General features: G+C 45.2%; 1 protein-coding gene and 1 long non-coding RNA gene across 2 annotated transcripts in view; one reads left to right on the top strand and one right to left on the bottom strand.

The window, feature by feature from the left end:
* The first annotated feature begins 1,051 nt into the window (after window positions 1–1,051).
* The window catches only part of LOC122945422 (radial spoke head 10 homolog B-like), a 35,730-nt gene continuing 20,939 nt past the window's right edge, over window positions 1,052–15,842 (top strand). Inside the window, exons 1-9 of the mRNA XM_044304493.1 lie at window positions 1,052–1,112; window positions 4,791–5,034; window positions 6,150–6,225; window positions 6,311–6,379; window positions 8,428–8,601; window positions 8,680–8,765; window positions 10,544–10,664; window positions 12,343–12,519; window positions 14,186–14,327. Coding sequence (XP_044160428.1) covers window positions 4,802–5,034; window positions 6,150–6,225; window positions 6,311–6,379; window positions 8,428–8,601; window positions 8,680–8,765; window positions 10,544–10,664; window positions 12,343–12,519; window positions 14,186–14,327 — 1,078 coding nt within the window. The 5' untranslated portion in view covers window positions 1,052–1,112; window positions 4,791–4,801. The remainder of the gene's footprint in view (window positions 1,113–4,790; window positions 5,035–6,149; window positions 6,226–6,310; window positions 6,380–8,427; window positions 8,602–8,679; window positions 8,766–10,543; window positions 10,665–12,342; window positions 12,520–14,185; window positions 14,328–15,842) is intronic.
* LOC122945423 overlaps window positions 4,910–15,842 on the bottom strand; it is a 41,333-nt gene continuing 30,400 nt past the window's right edge. Inside the window, exon 3 of the long non-coding RNA XR_006391117.1 lies at window positions 4,910–5,065. This is a non-coding gene — a long non-coding RNA (uncharacterized LOC122945423). The remainder of the gene's footprint in view (window positions 5,066–15,842) is intronic.

Raw genomic sequence — 15,842 nt, 5'->3', positions numbered from 1 at the left:
CCATATCAGTGCCACCCATAGTGCCCCCATATCAGTGTCAGCCAGCCATAGTGCCCCCATATCAGTGCCAGCTCTAGTGCCCCCATATCAGTGTCAGCTATAGTGCCCCCATATCAATGCCAGCCATAGTGCCACTATATCAGTGTCACCCATAGTGCCCCCATATCAGTGCCAGCTCTAGTGCCCCCATATCAGTGCCAGCTCTAGTGCCCCCATATCAGTGCCAGCTATAGTGCCCTATATCAGTGCCACCCATAGTGCCCCATATCAGTGCCAGCCATAGTGTCCCATATCAGTGCTAGCCATAGTACCCCCATATAGTGCCAGCCATAGTGCCCCATATCAGTGCTAGCCATAGTGCCCCCATATAGTGCCAGCCATAGTGCCCCATATCAGTGCTAGCCATAGTGCCCCCAAATCAGTGTCAGCCATAGTGCCGAGTCAGTTAAATGGTTTGCAAATTTTTACATGTCCATGCGCAAGCGCGAGTATAACAGGCTCGCTTGCTGCGCTGAGGTTCGGCGCAGGCGCAGTAGGAGGCGAAGGTAGCAGAAAATTCCGGCCCACTGCGCATGCGCGAAGCCGGAATTTTCTGCTACTTTCGGCCGTCGTTTTCGCGCATGCGCAGTGGCCCGGAATTTTCTGCTACCTTCGGCGCGTTCACGCTACTTGGGAATCCTCTGCGCCTGCGCCACCAACCCCCGGCAGAGCCAATGAGGAGCCGAGGTAGGTGACACACCTCCCAAAGTAGGCGTTCTTCAAACCGGAAGTGGAATGTTGATAATAAACAGCGCGTGGCCCCTTTGCGCTTGAGCCTTCCAATGTCACATGATACCAGAAGGGCCATGGAGTTTAGGCACTTAAACTCCATGGCGTACAAGTCATGTGTATGTGCCCCGCTCGTTCAGTTCATTCTAGAACCACACCGACTTCCCTGTGCCAATCACAACATGGCGCGGTGGAACGCTATAGGTTGGAACACAGCACGCGGTAACCCGTTGCCTAGGAGACCCTTGCGTTTCCGGGACGCTTAGTCTGCTGCTGTCTCCCAGCTATTTGTGGAGGATCTCTGCGGTCTTTACTGTACCTGGGGGGAGACTTGCTGCGCTGAGGTAGGTCTTGGTGTAAAGATCTGCAGATGGTGTAATATAGGGGCAAATCCCCAGCGTTATACAGTACCAGCATAGTGGATGAGATTTTAAGGGCACGTTCACACAGGCAATACATGTTATTGTCCCACAGACGTCCTGCTGGTGTGTTTATACAGTATAAATACATGTGAGGAAAATTGTAGGTGTATTTGCCACGGAATCCATGGGAAATGCCAGGCTCGGATTTCTGTGGCGGGTTTGTAGTTTGAATTCAATAGGGCTAATCCTCCTACCGTCACTCATCGCGTTTTGTATGCAGTTTACAGGCTAAGAAAGGAATATGTTATTTCTTGATTTTTTATTTTTTTTTACATCTGCAGGGCAGATTTCCATTGGAAACAGTGGAAGGTGCACAAACACCCCCTAACTTATTTTTCTTAGGACGGTATGTTAAAGGAGTCCTGTTGACTGATTTCCTGGGCGCTCAGGGAGTCTGTCACCTACTGTGGACACATTAAACTGTTATCACTGTCCTGTAGGTGACAGAAACAGTTAACAGATCGTAGCTTTCTATGTGATTTCTGTATCTTTGATGTTGAATAAACAAAGTTTGAAGATCTATGCAAATGAGCTGAAAGTGCCCAGGGGTGTTCCTCTCCGAATGCGAGTGCCCGTGTCCTCCGGAGAACGCCCTTATCACTCCTCCCATGTTTCAATGTAAGCCAGCCCAGTGCGCACAGCATTATAGTAACCTATGATGCTGTGCGCTCCCGTGCGCACGATGTATGCCGCTCCGGGACATATGGCCCGCTCACGGACCGTATGTTTTGGAGGGCATACGGTCGTGTGCATGAGCCCTAAGGGGGAACAAATTCCTTCCCGACTCCAATCAGGCAATCAGAATAACTCGCTGGATCAACAACCCCTCTCTAGTAGCTATAACCTGTAATATTATTACACTCCAGAAATACATCCAGGCCCCTGTTGGACTCTTTTATTGTACTCACCATCACCACCTCCTCAGGCAGAGAGTTCCATAGTCTCACTGCTCTTACCGTAAAGAATCCTCTTCTATGTTTGTGTACAAACCTTCTTTCCTCCAGACGCAGAGGATGTCCCCTCGTCACAGTCACAGTCCTGGGGAAAAATAGATGATGGGAGAGATCTCTGTACCGAATAGTACTTTCTTTTTTTCTCTTTCCTTCCTCCAGTACATTCTTCCTTCCTTTCCTGCCTTCCCTCCCTCATTCAGATATGTCCTTCCAATTCATCTTTTCTTCTTTCCTTCCATTCTTTCTTCCCTCCCTCCTGTATGTCCTTCCAGTCCATCCATCCTTCTTTCTTTTTTCTTTCTCTTTCATTTCTACCTCTGGTTCTCTCGTACATCCTTCCTTCCCTCCCTCTTCCTGTTTCCCTTGCTCCCTCTGATATTTCCTTCCTTCCTTACTTCCCTCCCTCCTGTTTGTCCTTCCAGTCCGTCCTTCCTCCCAGATTAACAAACCCCTTTCCTTTGCTCCCAGACTCCCTTCTTTCCTTCCTTCCTTCCTTCCTTCATATTAACAGACTCCCTTCCTTCTTTCCCTCATATTAACAGACTCCCTTCCTTTCTTCCTTCCTTCCCTCCTTCATATTATCAGACTCCCTTCTTTCCTTCATATTAACCGGCTCACTTCCTTCCCTCATATTAACAGACTCTCTTCCTTCCCCCATATTAACAGACGCCCTTCCTTTCTTCCTTCCCTCCTTCCTTCCCTCCTTCATATTAACAGACTCCCTTCTTTCCCTCATTAACAGACTCCCTTCCTTTCTTCCTTCCTTCCCTCCTTCATATTAACAGACTCCCTTCTTTCCTTCATATTAACCGGCTCACTTCCTTCCCTCATATTAACAGACTCTCTTCCTTCCCCCATATTAACAGACGCCCTTCCTTTCTTCCTTCCCTCCTTCCTTCCCTCCTTCATATTAACAGACTCCCTTCTTTCCTTCGTATTAACAGGCTCCCTTCCTTCCCCCATATTACCAGACTTTCTTCCTTCCCTCATATTAACAGACTCCCTTCCTTCTTTCCCCCCCATATTAACAGACTCCCTTCCTTCTTCCATATTAACAGACTTACTTCCGTCCTCCCCCCCCCCCCCATATTACCAGACTCTCTCCCTTCCCACATATTAACAGACTCCCTTCCTTCTTCCATATTAACAGACTCTCTTCCTTCTTTCCCCCCATATTAACAGACTCCCTTCCTTTCTTCCTTCCTTCCCTCCTTCATATTAACAGACTCCCTTCCTTCTTCCATATTACCAGACTTACTTCCGTCCTCCCCCCCCCCCATATTACCAGACTCTCTTCCTTCCCACATACCTGTATTAACAGACTCCCTTCCTTCTTCCATATTAACAGACTCCCTTCCTTCTTTCCCTCATATTAACAGACTCCCTTCCTTTCTTCCTTCCTTCCCTCCTTCATATTAACAGACTCCCTTCTTTCCTTCATATTAACCGGCTCACTTCCTTCCCTCATATTAACAGACTCTCTTCCTTCCCCCATATTAACAGACGCCCTTCCTTTCTTCCTTCCCTCCTTCATATTAACAGACTCCCTTCTTTCCTTCGTATTAACAGGCTCCCTTCCTTCCCCCATATTACCAGACTTTCTTCCTTCCCTCATATTAACAGACTCCCTTCCTTTCTTCCTTCCCTCCTTCTTTCCCTCCTTCATATTAACAGGCTCCCTTCCTTCCCTCATATTAACAGACTCCCTTCTTTCCTTCATATTAACAGACTCTCTTCCTTCTTCCATATTACCAGACTTTCTTCCTTCCCTCATATTAACAGACTCCCTTCCTTCTTTCCCCCCATATTAACAGACTCCCTTCCTTCTTCCATATTAACAGACTTACTTCCGCCCCCCCCCCCATATTACCAGACTCTCTCCCTTCCCACATATTAACAGACTCCCTTCCTTCTTCCATATTAACAGACTCTCTTCCTTCTTTCCCCCCATATTAACAGACTCCCTTCCTTTCTTCCTTCCTTCCCTCCTTCATATTAACAGACTCCCTTCCTTCTTCCATATTACCAGACTTACTTCCGTCCTCCCCCCCCCCCCCCCCATATTACCAGACTCTCTTCCTTCCCACATACCTGTATTAACAGACTCCCTTCCTTCTTCCATATTAACAGACTCCCTTCCTTCTTCCATATTAACAGACTCCCTTCCTTCTTCCATATTAACAGACTCCCTTCCTTCTTCCATATTAACAGACTCCCTTCCTTCCCTCCTTCATATTAAGACTCCCTTCTTTCCTTCATATTAACAGACTCTCTTCCTTCCCCCATATTAACAGACTCCCTTCTTTCTTCCATATTAACAGACTTTCTTCCTTCCCCCATATTAACAGACTCCCTGCCTCCCTCACAACAGATCCCAAGGAATCTTAATGGATACCATTATAGCAAAAAAAATAGAGCTGCAGACTAGGCGATTCTTACCATCAGAAAATGCCTGAACTGGTCACGCAAAGCGAATAACACCAGTGTGAACAGAGCCTAAGTAAAGCAAATTGACTTTTGTTTAGAATATTATGTCACATCCGACAGAGGATCATGTTTTCTGTAGAGCCTGTCATTGTGGAGACAATAGGCTTCTGAAGGCACTGCGTGGACAATCCTTTTGAAAACTTTAACTTTTCTATTATAGTGATACCAATTATGGGAAAAATAAAGAAAAAAGATGGTAAGAAGTCAGAGAAGTTAACGGTGGAAGCTGCTGAAGATGTCAGTTCCAAGATCTCTTCTGTGTCTGTCACACCTTCGGAAGACCGTGCTCCCCCATCCTTCAAGTACAGTGATGACGAGCCTGTTCCCCAGGAGGAGGCTCCTGCCCCGATGCCCACATCCGAGGCCTACGAGGAACCAGTTCTAGCTCAGCTGATTGTCGAAAGGTAAGTTTGTTCTTTTCAGCTTTTATTGCATCTAATGAAAGAAAGAGATCCAAGATTCATTGGTGTCCAAGTACCCGCCAGCGTCTTTTGCACCTTATTCAGGGAATGGGGTCCCACAAGTAGGACCCTGAATGTTCTGATCTCACTGACAACTTCTGCATTCAGTTTGTTGATTTTTGCACAACAGACATTGGGGGAGATTTATCAAAACTGGTGCAAAGGAAAACTGGCTTGGTTGTCCATAGCAACCAACCAGATTCCACCTTTCATATTTCACAGCTCCTTTGGAAAATGAAAGGTGGAATCTGATTGGTTGCTTTGCCCCAGTTTGGACGACTCTCCCCCATTTTGTTGCATTTTCACAGGACTGCATATCCTGTCAGCCAGGAATGAGGGGCCGAGCTTCCCTATTTGAGGCACTAGTGGACCCCACACTCATCAGACCCCTAGTTTATATTCTGTTGATAGCAAGTGGCAAGTGTTTTTTTTTTTGGGCAGTATTTTTAATTCAGACCTGTCACACATGCGTCTTTTTTTATTTTACTGGCGGTTTATTTTCCCGTAGAGAAGCCTATGGAAAAACACCAGAAAAATACCACACCTTGAGCATACTGTATTCTGAAAAAAATACCATGAACCTAAAAAAACGCTTCAAAAATGCCTCAAACAACGCTCTGAATGTAGTGCGTTTAATATTTGCCTGCGGACTTACAGCTGACATCTGGCTGTATTATTTAAAAAACATTTTTTTTTCGAAAAACACTAAATGGGGTTGTCTGTTTTGCAAAATACCCTTTTGCTAGAAGGGTGTCCTAAAAATGAGCTGATCTTACGGTGTCCCTCTAGTGTCGTCCCCCCCCCGTCCCCCGTCCCCACACACATACACACACACACACACACACACACACACACACACACACATACACATACACATATACACACACACACACACATACACATACTGATCAGCAGTAATCTGCAGCAAGTGCTCAATTCTCCCTGCAGCGCCACCACAGGACAAATGGGGCATTACACAGTTCACATTGGGCAAACCGTCAGTTTCTGGATGTGTACCCTCTAGTGCCCAGTTTCTAGCCTTGTGCCTTATCTTACAGGTATGAAGGAGAACTGGTGAATGGCTTGTATGAAGGGGAAGGCGTTGCTTACTATAAAGATGGCAATGTGTACAGGGTGAGTACCTCCTCATCCACCTCCCTGCCTGGAAAAGCTTAGATTTTTCCTTTATTTTAGTATTTCTCTTATTCTTTATTTCTAGGGGATGTTTTCCGAGGGTCTTATGCACGGCAAAGGACTATACACTTGGGCGGACGGGCTGAAATATGAGGTAATGTAGTATTAATGATCTAGAATTGGGTTTACCTAGTGATAGTAAACCTTCACTAGGAAGACATCGGGGGAGAGTTATCAAACCTGGCGTAAAGAAAACTGGTTTAGTTGCCCATAGCAACTAGTAATGAGCGAAGCGAGCTTCGGATACTACATCGGAAGTCGCTTCGCTCAAAAGTTCGGATCAATGCTGTACGGAGATCCGTTTCCGTACAGCATTAAAATGCACGGGCTCCAATGAAGTCGCGCAATAACTTCAGTAATTGATTTTTGGAAAAGTGGAAAACCGCCTTAAAACTTGGAACCGAACTCGACTTTGGTTCCAAGAGAGCAGTCAGAACCGAAGCCGAGTTTGGTTCCAAGTCTTAAAGTTGTTTTCCACTTTAAAAATCAATTACCGAAGTCTCGCGTGACTTTGCGAATAACTGACTTCGGCTCATCGGAGCCCATGCATTACAATGCTGTACAGAGACGGATCTCCGTACAGCATTATTCCGAAGTTTTGCGCGACGCGCCTTCGATGTAGCATCCGAAGCTCGCTTTGCTTATCACTAATAGCAACCAATCAGATTCCACCTTTAATATTTCAGAACTCCTTTAGAAAATGAAAGGCGGAATCTGATTGGTCGCTAAGGGCGATTGAACCAGTTTTCCTTCACAGCAGTTTTCTTAAATCTCCCCTACTGACTCTCCACTCTCCTAATTAAAGGGGTTGTCTCACAAAGAAGCTGGGGTATTGATCACCAATGGTCCGCTTCTATGACCCATGGCAATCAGTGTATTTGCCATAGGAAGCCGCATCTGGCCGTACATTTTCCCTGAAGTGTTACTATATGCCAGCCGCTCAGATAATATTACTATGAAGCAAACCCATTTATGTCTACACCAATGATGGCGAACCTTTTAAAGACCGAGTGCCCAAATTGCAACCCACTTATTTATCGCAAAGTGCCAACATGGCCATTTAACCTGAATACTACAGTCTAATATAGTATATCTTCCATGTACTTTACCATTTAGCTATAATAGCCTGCCTACATTCAGTGCGCTGCCTGTGCCGATCATAGTGCGCCTGCGCTGATGAATGGCAGGAAAAGTCTAAGGCATATTGTACACCATAGACTTTTTTCAGGGCGCGGGTGCCCACAGAGAGGGCTCTGAGTGCCGCCTCTGGCACCCGTGCCATAGGATCGCCACCACTGGTCTACACCATACTGTACAATAAACTGATGTAGGAAACACTACCTGTCCCCCTGGCATCATAGATGCTCAGCGAAACAGGTCGGGTATGTGCACATGGCGATTGTCTCAGTGCTGACCCTCCGTCCATCGCTGCGGATTTGCGCCTTGACGTGCTGTGACTGTACACATGGATTTAGCCCCATTCAGTGGGGTTGAAGTGTGTATGGCCACTGTTTCCACTTGAAGATTTGATGTAGTATTCTTGCTTGAAACTGCACCAAGAATTGAGAGAGCATGAACTACGGCGCGGATTTCCATTGAAGTCAATGTTGTCGCATTTGTGGGCGGATTTCACACGTCTTTCGGTCAGGAATACCTTCAGTGTATCTGACATCAAGCTTGCTGGCAGTTTCCCGTGTCGGTCAACAAAATTATAAGGGTACGGCCACCATGAATTTTCCACAACAGAAAATCTTTTCCAAATACTGCTGAATACATTTACCCTTTGTGGCCGTACCCTAAGTGTAGCTTAATACGGATGCCGTCCACGTGCCGTCCGCATTTTATTTGTGGACCAATTGTTCTCAATGGGTCCGTGGTCCACATTTTGCAGACGTAGTTTCTCTTTTTTGTGGAATGCACATACAGATGCAGAAAGCACGTGGATGATCCGATTGCTTTCTGCATCCGTATGTCCATTCTGCAAACAGATAGAACATATCCTATACCTGTCTGCAAAACAACCACAAAACGGATACTTTACAGTCATGTGAATGAGGCCTTAGTCATCAATGTAGATTATACTAATATGAAAACTGGTGTTCTACGATGCACCTGAAATTTTGCACTTGCGTTCTCTTTTAGGGAGAATTTTTCATGAACTTTCCAATGGGACATGGCGTCTATACGTGGCCCGATGGCAGCCGCTATGAAGGACAGGTCTACAAGGCCATCAGGCACGGATCTGGTGTCCACATTTCAAGTGACGGACAGGTTTCATACGCAGGACAATGGCACATGGGCAGGCGTCATGGAAAGGTAAATTGTAAATGAGTGTTGTGTTATATATTAATATGAATGAGGTGACGTATTATAGCACATGTTATATCCTTGTAGGGCGCTATTTATTACAATGCTGAAGGAACGTCCTGGTATGAAGGGGATTGGATACACAACAGGAAAGAGGGATGGGGAATGCAGCGGTAGGTACTCCGTCTCTTACTAGTAGCTGGATGAGGGTGTACGGGGTCACTAATAAAGCTGCCAACCCCGGACGGGGATCTCTAACAACTGATGTAACTAAATATAATATAACGTATGACTTTGGCCTGACAAATTGACCAACTTTTACGCCTGCGCATGCCTTGTCATGACTTAGCCCAATCCTCAGGCAGCGCAAAGGGGAAACAAAGACCAGCGTAGAACACCAGTCTTTGTAAATGACCCCCAGTGACTTTTATAAACAGATGAATTTTCTGTATGGGGCAACCTTACATTTTTTTTGCTATATACAGGGGAAACTCGAAAAATTTGAATATCGTGCAAAGTTCATTTATTTCAGTAATGCAACTTAAAAGGTGAAACTAACATATGAGACTCATTACAGGCAAAGCGAGATATTTCAAGCCTTTATTTGGTATAATTTGGAGGATTATGGCTTACAGCTTATGAAAACCCCAAAGTCTCAATTTTGAGGTCCCCTTTGCTCAGGGGGTATGGATTAATGAGCTGACTAGAGGGTGACACTTTGAGCCTAGAATATTCAACCTTTTTTCACAATATTCTAATTTTAAGCTGCACTAATGCAATTCCTTTTAATTTGCACTAGGCTTCATGCACACGACCGTTCCGTTTTGTGCCTTCCGCAATTTGCTGAACGGAATGGGCGGCCCATTGTAGAAATGCCTATTCTCGTCTGCAAAACGGACAAGAATAGGACATGCTATATTTTTTTTGCGGGGCCACGGAACGGAGCAACGGATGCGGACAGCACACGGAGTGCTGTCCGCATCTTTTGCGGCCCCATTGAAGTGAATGGGTCCGCACCCGAGCCGCAAAAAATGCGGCTCGGATGCGGACCACAACAATGGTCGTGTGCACGAGGCATTACTGAAATAAATAGACTTTTGCACAATATTCTAATTTTTCGAGTTTCACCTGTATTCTGTGTCTATTCATTATTTTTTTTTACATATTTTATGGCATTTGGAATTCCTTTTTCATCTACATTGCACCAAATCTGAATAGACATATAGGGGCACATTTATTAAGACCAGTGTTTTAGACGCTGGTCTTAAAGGGATTCTGTCAGCCAGATTTTCGATACAGAGCTCTTCATATCATCGTATCGGTCTCATTTATCTAAATAAAAATATACTAGTTGTACCCCCACCTATCCTTTCTAGGAGTAGACTATTGATGACGTATCCTCAGGACAGGACATTAATATCTGATTGGCTGGGATCTGGCATTGCCACCAATCAGCTGTCTGAAGAGGCTGCAGCCTTCTCGCGGCATAACAAGCACAGCGCCGCACATTGTATAGTGGCTGTGCTTGGTATTGCAGTCCGGGCTCATTTACTTGAATGGGACTGAGCTGCACTTAGGCCATGTGACTAATGAACGTGACGTCACTTGCCTCGGAAGAGGCTGCAGTGCTCATCGGAGAGCCATGCCCTCTTCAAACAGCTGACTGCAGGGTGCTGAAAGTCGGCCCCCCACCGGTCAGATATTGATGTCTTATCCTGAGGATAGGTTATCAATATTCTACTCTTGTAAAAACCCTTTAAATGTTTTTTTCATAATCAACCCTTATTACTGCATTTTAAAAACTGCATTGTGCGAACAAGGTCTAACGGAGGCTGATTAGAGTTCAGCGTGTGGACATTTAAATATGGCTGACTTCCTGAACTCTGGTCACCACTGAATATGGTTTCCTAAACCCTTGTTATAACAGTTTTTTACATGTTTGTTTCATCAGGTTTCCGTCTGGCAACATCTATGAAGGACAGTGGAAAAATAATAAGTTCCATGGAGAGGGCAGGATGAGGTGGTTGTCTTCCAGTGAAGAATACATGGGTCAGTGGGAGGATGGCATCCAGGTACCATCTTTAATTTACCCATGTCTCCATACCTTTGAAACACGTCCAATGCCTTTATACCCTTGTGCGAAAAATAAAAACTTTTAGGGTGCCCATACACGGTGCAGCTGACCATGGGATCCACATGCAGATTACTGTTAATTGCCGGCCTGCCTTTGTACTTCAAGCAGAAAGTACAGTTCTGGGCCAGCAATCATTGGTAACCCGAATGCGGATCCCGCGGCCAGACTAAACCGTGTACGGGCACCGTAAGGCTACCTGCACGCGCTGGGGATTACTCACGGTTTTTCCGCAGCATAATACAGTACCAGCAAAGTGTTTGAGATTAGACAAATCTCGTGTACACTTTGCTTGAAAATGACCTGGCATGCGGATTTTGAAACCCACAGAATGTCAATTCTATGTGCAGTTTTTTTTGTGCGGATTTCAACTATTTCAGTGCGAGGGTGATAATTGCTGGCCAGCAATTATTGGTAACCCATCTGTGGACCCCCAGCCAGACTACATCGTGAATGGGCACCCTTAGGCCTAGTTCACATGAACGTATGGGTTTTTCAGTGTTTTGCGGTCCGTTTTTCACGGATCCGTTTTTCGTTTCCGTTTCCTTTTGGTTTTCCGTATGCCATGTACAGTATACAGTAATTACACAGAAAAAATTGGGCTGGCCATAACATTTTCAATAGATGGTTCTGAAAAAACGGAACGGAAACGGAAGACATACGGATGCATTTCCGTATGTGTTCTGTTTTTTTTGCGGATCCATTGACTTAAATGGAGCCACGACCCGTGATTTACGGCCAAATATAGGACAAGCTTTATCTTTCAACGGAACGGAAAAACGGAAATACTGAAACGGAATGCATACGGAACACATTCCGGTTTTTTTGCGGAACCATTGAAATGAATGGTTCCGTATACGGAACACAAAAAAACGTCCCGTACACTGCAAAAAAAACTTTCGTGTGAACTAGGCCTTAGGGTACCTGCACACATTGTGGAATATGGGTGAAATCCGCACCAAAAATCAACTGACATTCACTGGGTATTAAAATATGCCCGGCGGGTCAATTTCTACACGGAAGTAAAAAGCAAAATGCACATTAGATCTGTCAAATCTCATTCACTTTGCTGTTCATGTTTATATAACACTGTGGTTTTTCTGCACAAAAATTTGCGAGGAAAAACCGCACATAATTTGCAACGTGTGCAGGTAGCCTTATAGTCCAGGAAATTGCTATGTTGATACCTTGTTGGTGTTTCGCATGATGGTTTTACTCCTGCTCTTCAGCCAGCTCTTGTCTATGGACCACCAGAAAAGGTTTGGGTTGGCATTATTATTATTTTACCTATATAACGCCAACATATTCCGCAGCACTTTACAGACATTATCATCACTTTGTGTCCCTCTGTGTCCAGAATTACCAAATAGTACGTTTTTGGAATGTGGGAGGAAACCTCACAAACACAAGGAGAACATACAAATTCCATAATAATGATGATGTTTGAATACTACGTTCAGCTTTCCCAACTAACGTTTCCTTAGGGCCTGGCGTATGCCGACAGATTGTCCTTTTAGCATATGTCAGTGTGTCTTTTTTTTACTGTTTGGAATAGGATAGTACTTACGGTAGATGCCGCAGTACCACACATGTCATTTTACACCTGTCCTTTTTTACAGAATGGACTCGGGACTCACACCTGGTTCCTAAAAAGAGTGGCTGGTTCACAGTACTCCTTAAGAAATGAATACATTGGGAACTTTGTCAATGGTGAACGCCATGGTCAAGGCCAGTTTTACTATGCCAATGGAGCGATGTACGACGGACAGTGGAAACACAACAAAAAACATGGAATGGTAAGTGGGATCATCACGGGGGGGCATTAGCTTTTTATTGGATTTTAGGCAATTGTGGGATTAGTATATTAGTAGTAGTAGAGTTCTTGTAACTACTGTATGAATTAGGCCAGAAATATACTGGGGAAGCAAGACAGTGAGATGGTCATAGATGGGGCAAACACAGACAGTCTATATGGCGATATATCCATTTAAATGGGTTATCCGACTATCCAGTTAAGGCCTCATGCACACGACCGTTGTGTGCATCCGTGGCCGTTGTGCCGTTTTCCGTTTTTTTTTTGCGGACCCATTGACTTTCAATGGGTCTGTGGAAAAATCGGAAACTGCACCGTTTGGCAGCCACATCCGTGATCCGTTTTTCCTGGCCGTGAAAAAAATATGACCTGTCCTATTTTTTTCACGGCCAACGGTTCACGGACCCATCCAAGTCAATGGGTCCGTGAAAATCACGGATGCACACAAGATTGTCATCCGTGTCCGTGATCCGTGTCCGTGATCCGTGTCCGTTTTTTCCTATCATTTCAATGGCAAACTTGACTTAGATTTTTTTTTCATTTTTCATGTCCGTGGATCCTCCAAAAAACAAGGAAGACCCACAGACGAAAAAACGGTCACGAACCAACGGAACCCCGTTTTGCGGACAGTGAAAAAATACTGTCGTGTGCATGAGGCCTAATACTTACCATATCTGATCATTGGGGGTCTGAACGCAAGGACCCTCAGCAATCACGAGAACGGTGAAGTTCCCTATGAGAATGGTGCGGTGGTGTGAATGTGTTACCACGGCTCCACTGACTTCTAAGGGACTGCTGCGAGCACTATACTCAGCAGTCCGATAGAAGTGAACAGAGTGTTGGCCCTCCACTTCATCGTCATGGCGCACTTCAGGATCTGAATTGATATACCATCTTCAGTGACTTAGGCCCATTTTTCTTATAGATGTACAGGATTAAAGGGCATCTGTCAGCAGATTTGTACCTATGACACTGGCTGACCTGTTACATGTGCGCTTGGCAGCTGAAGGCATCTGTGTTGGTCCCATGTTCATATGTGCCCGCATTGCTGAGAAACATGATGTTTTAATATATGCAAATGAGCCTCTAGGAGCAATGGGGGCGTTGCCATTACACCTAGAGGCTCTGCTCTCTCTGCACCTGCCGCGCCCTCTGCACTTCGATTGACAGGACCAGGCAGTATAAACGTGATCACATCTGGCGCTGTCAGTTTTATAGATACAAATCTAGATACAGATGCCCTTTAAAGAGGTTGTCCCACAAAAATTATTCTACAAACCAGCACCTGGATGTGAATACTTTTGTAATTGCATATAATTAAAAATGTTGTATAGTCATAGTTATTCAATAAAATGTATCTGTGCAGCGCCACCTGCTGTTTGTTCTTTTTCTTATTTCTTTGTCCTGCTCACTGAGATGGCCGCACATGCTCAGTTTCATCCTTTAACTGCCTCCTGGGCTGTGATAGGGAGAGCATGGACACGCCCCCTGAGCTGTGATAGGGAGAGCAAGGACACGCCCCCTGAGCTGCAGCAGAAAAGACGCTCCCATTCAGCTGTCAACTTGATATAAATCTATCAGAGCAATAAATAGTGCCATGTACTAGTTTACAGTATTCTTCATATTTTGTATTCACTTTGTTTTGCTAGGGCAAATTTATTTTTAAAAATGGAAAGATTTATATTGGGGAATTTGTGGAAGATCAGATTGCCGAATACCCAAATTTTAAGTATGACAGAGTGAATACTCCGGATCTGAGTGGTATTCGTACCCAGAGTCCTATTTGTGGAGGTAAGCAAATGGATCGGGGGAGTGTGATACATAATAAAATGACTACTACCAAAAAAACAAGTCCTGTATCGTATTTTAAATGAGACACGGAAAACTAATAAAAAGCAATTGTCACTAATCATACAAAAACTTTTCTTTTAAAAAAAGTGTTAAAAGCACTATAGGAGCCATTTATTAAGACTGACATTTTAGATGCCGGTCTTAATAAGCCTCTGCGCTGGCGGTGGATCTGCCAAAGTTATGTAGGGGCGCTGGCCTCTACATAACTTTGGTGCATCCAGCTCCAGTCTAAATCTAAGACAGCTTCCGAGCTGTCTTAGGCTACTTTCACACTAGCGTTCGATCGGATCCGTTCTGAACGGATCCGCTCATATTAATGCAGACGGTGGCTCCGTTCAGAACGGATCCGTTTGCATTACCATGAACAAAAAAAAAAAAAAAAAAAAAAAAATTTTTTTTTTTTTTCATGATAGTGCAAACGGATCCGTTTTGACTTTACATTGAAAATTGAGCCATACTGTGTCAACTTCAAACGGATCCGTCCCCATTGACTTACATTTTAAGTCTGGACGGATCGGTTTGCCTCCGCACGGCCAGGCGGACACCCGAACGCTGCAAGCAGCGTTCAGGTGTCCGCCTGCTGAGCGGAGCGGAGGACAAACGGTGCCAGACTGATGCATTCTGAGCGGATCCGTATCCACTCAGAATGCATTAGGGCTGGACGGATCAGTTCGGGGCCGCTTGTGAGAGCCTTCGAACGGAACTCACAAGCGGAGCCCCGAACGCAAGTGTGAAAGTAGCCTTAGGCCTCTTGCACACGAACGTGTGCGCCCCGTGGTTGTGCTGTTGCCCGCAAATTGCCGCATTGTGGCCGCAATGCACGAAAACCCACCACGGGGCAGCCGCAGCGGATCACGGACCCATTCACCATTCCACATCTCCGGATTTTCAGACCCATTGAATTGAATGGGTCCGCATCCATGATGCGGAATGCACACGGAACGGTGCCCATGTATTGCGGATACGCAAAAGGGCAGTACATTTAGATAATTTTCTACGGCGTGGAAAGTGATGAATGAGATGGGCCTGCCAGTCCACCCCCTTCCCACGCCACGCCCCCCTTTTTTTAGACCTGGTGTGAGTAGGGCAAAGTCGCAGATTCCAGCGCAAAGGTAATATAGGCATATTTCTGATCTTAAATGACCCCCTATATGTTAGGCCTTATGAACACAACCATGTGTTTTGCGGTCCGCACACTGTGAATCCGCAAAACTTGGCTACTAACCGCGTATGTCCCGCACTTTCCCATTCCCTTTGTAGAAATACCTCTTTTTGTCCACAAAACGGGCAGGAATAGGATATGCTTTTTTTCAGAACGAACATACGGTTGCATGGATGAGGACAGCACAAAATGACATCCGTGTGCTGTATGCATGTTTACAGCCCCATAGAAATGAATGGGTCCACATGCAATCTGCAAAAACTTAAAACATAAAAGGGAATATATCACCCCCC

This window comes from Bufo gargarizans, chromosome 8, assembly GCF_014858855.1.
Source record: "Bufo gargarizans isolate SCDJY-AF-19 chromosome 8, ASM1485885v1, whole genome shotgun sequence".
Lineage (NCBI taxonomy): Eukaryota > Metazoa > Chordata > Amphibia > Anura > Bufonidae > Bufo > Bufo gargarizans.
Note: the sequence above shows the minus strand (reverse complement) of the source record. Positions and strands in the feature narration are given on the sequence as shown.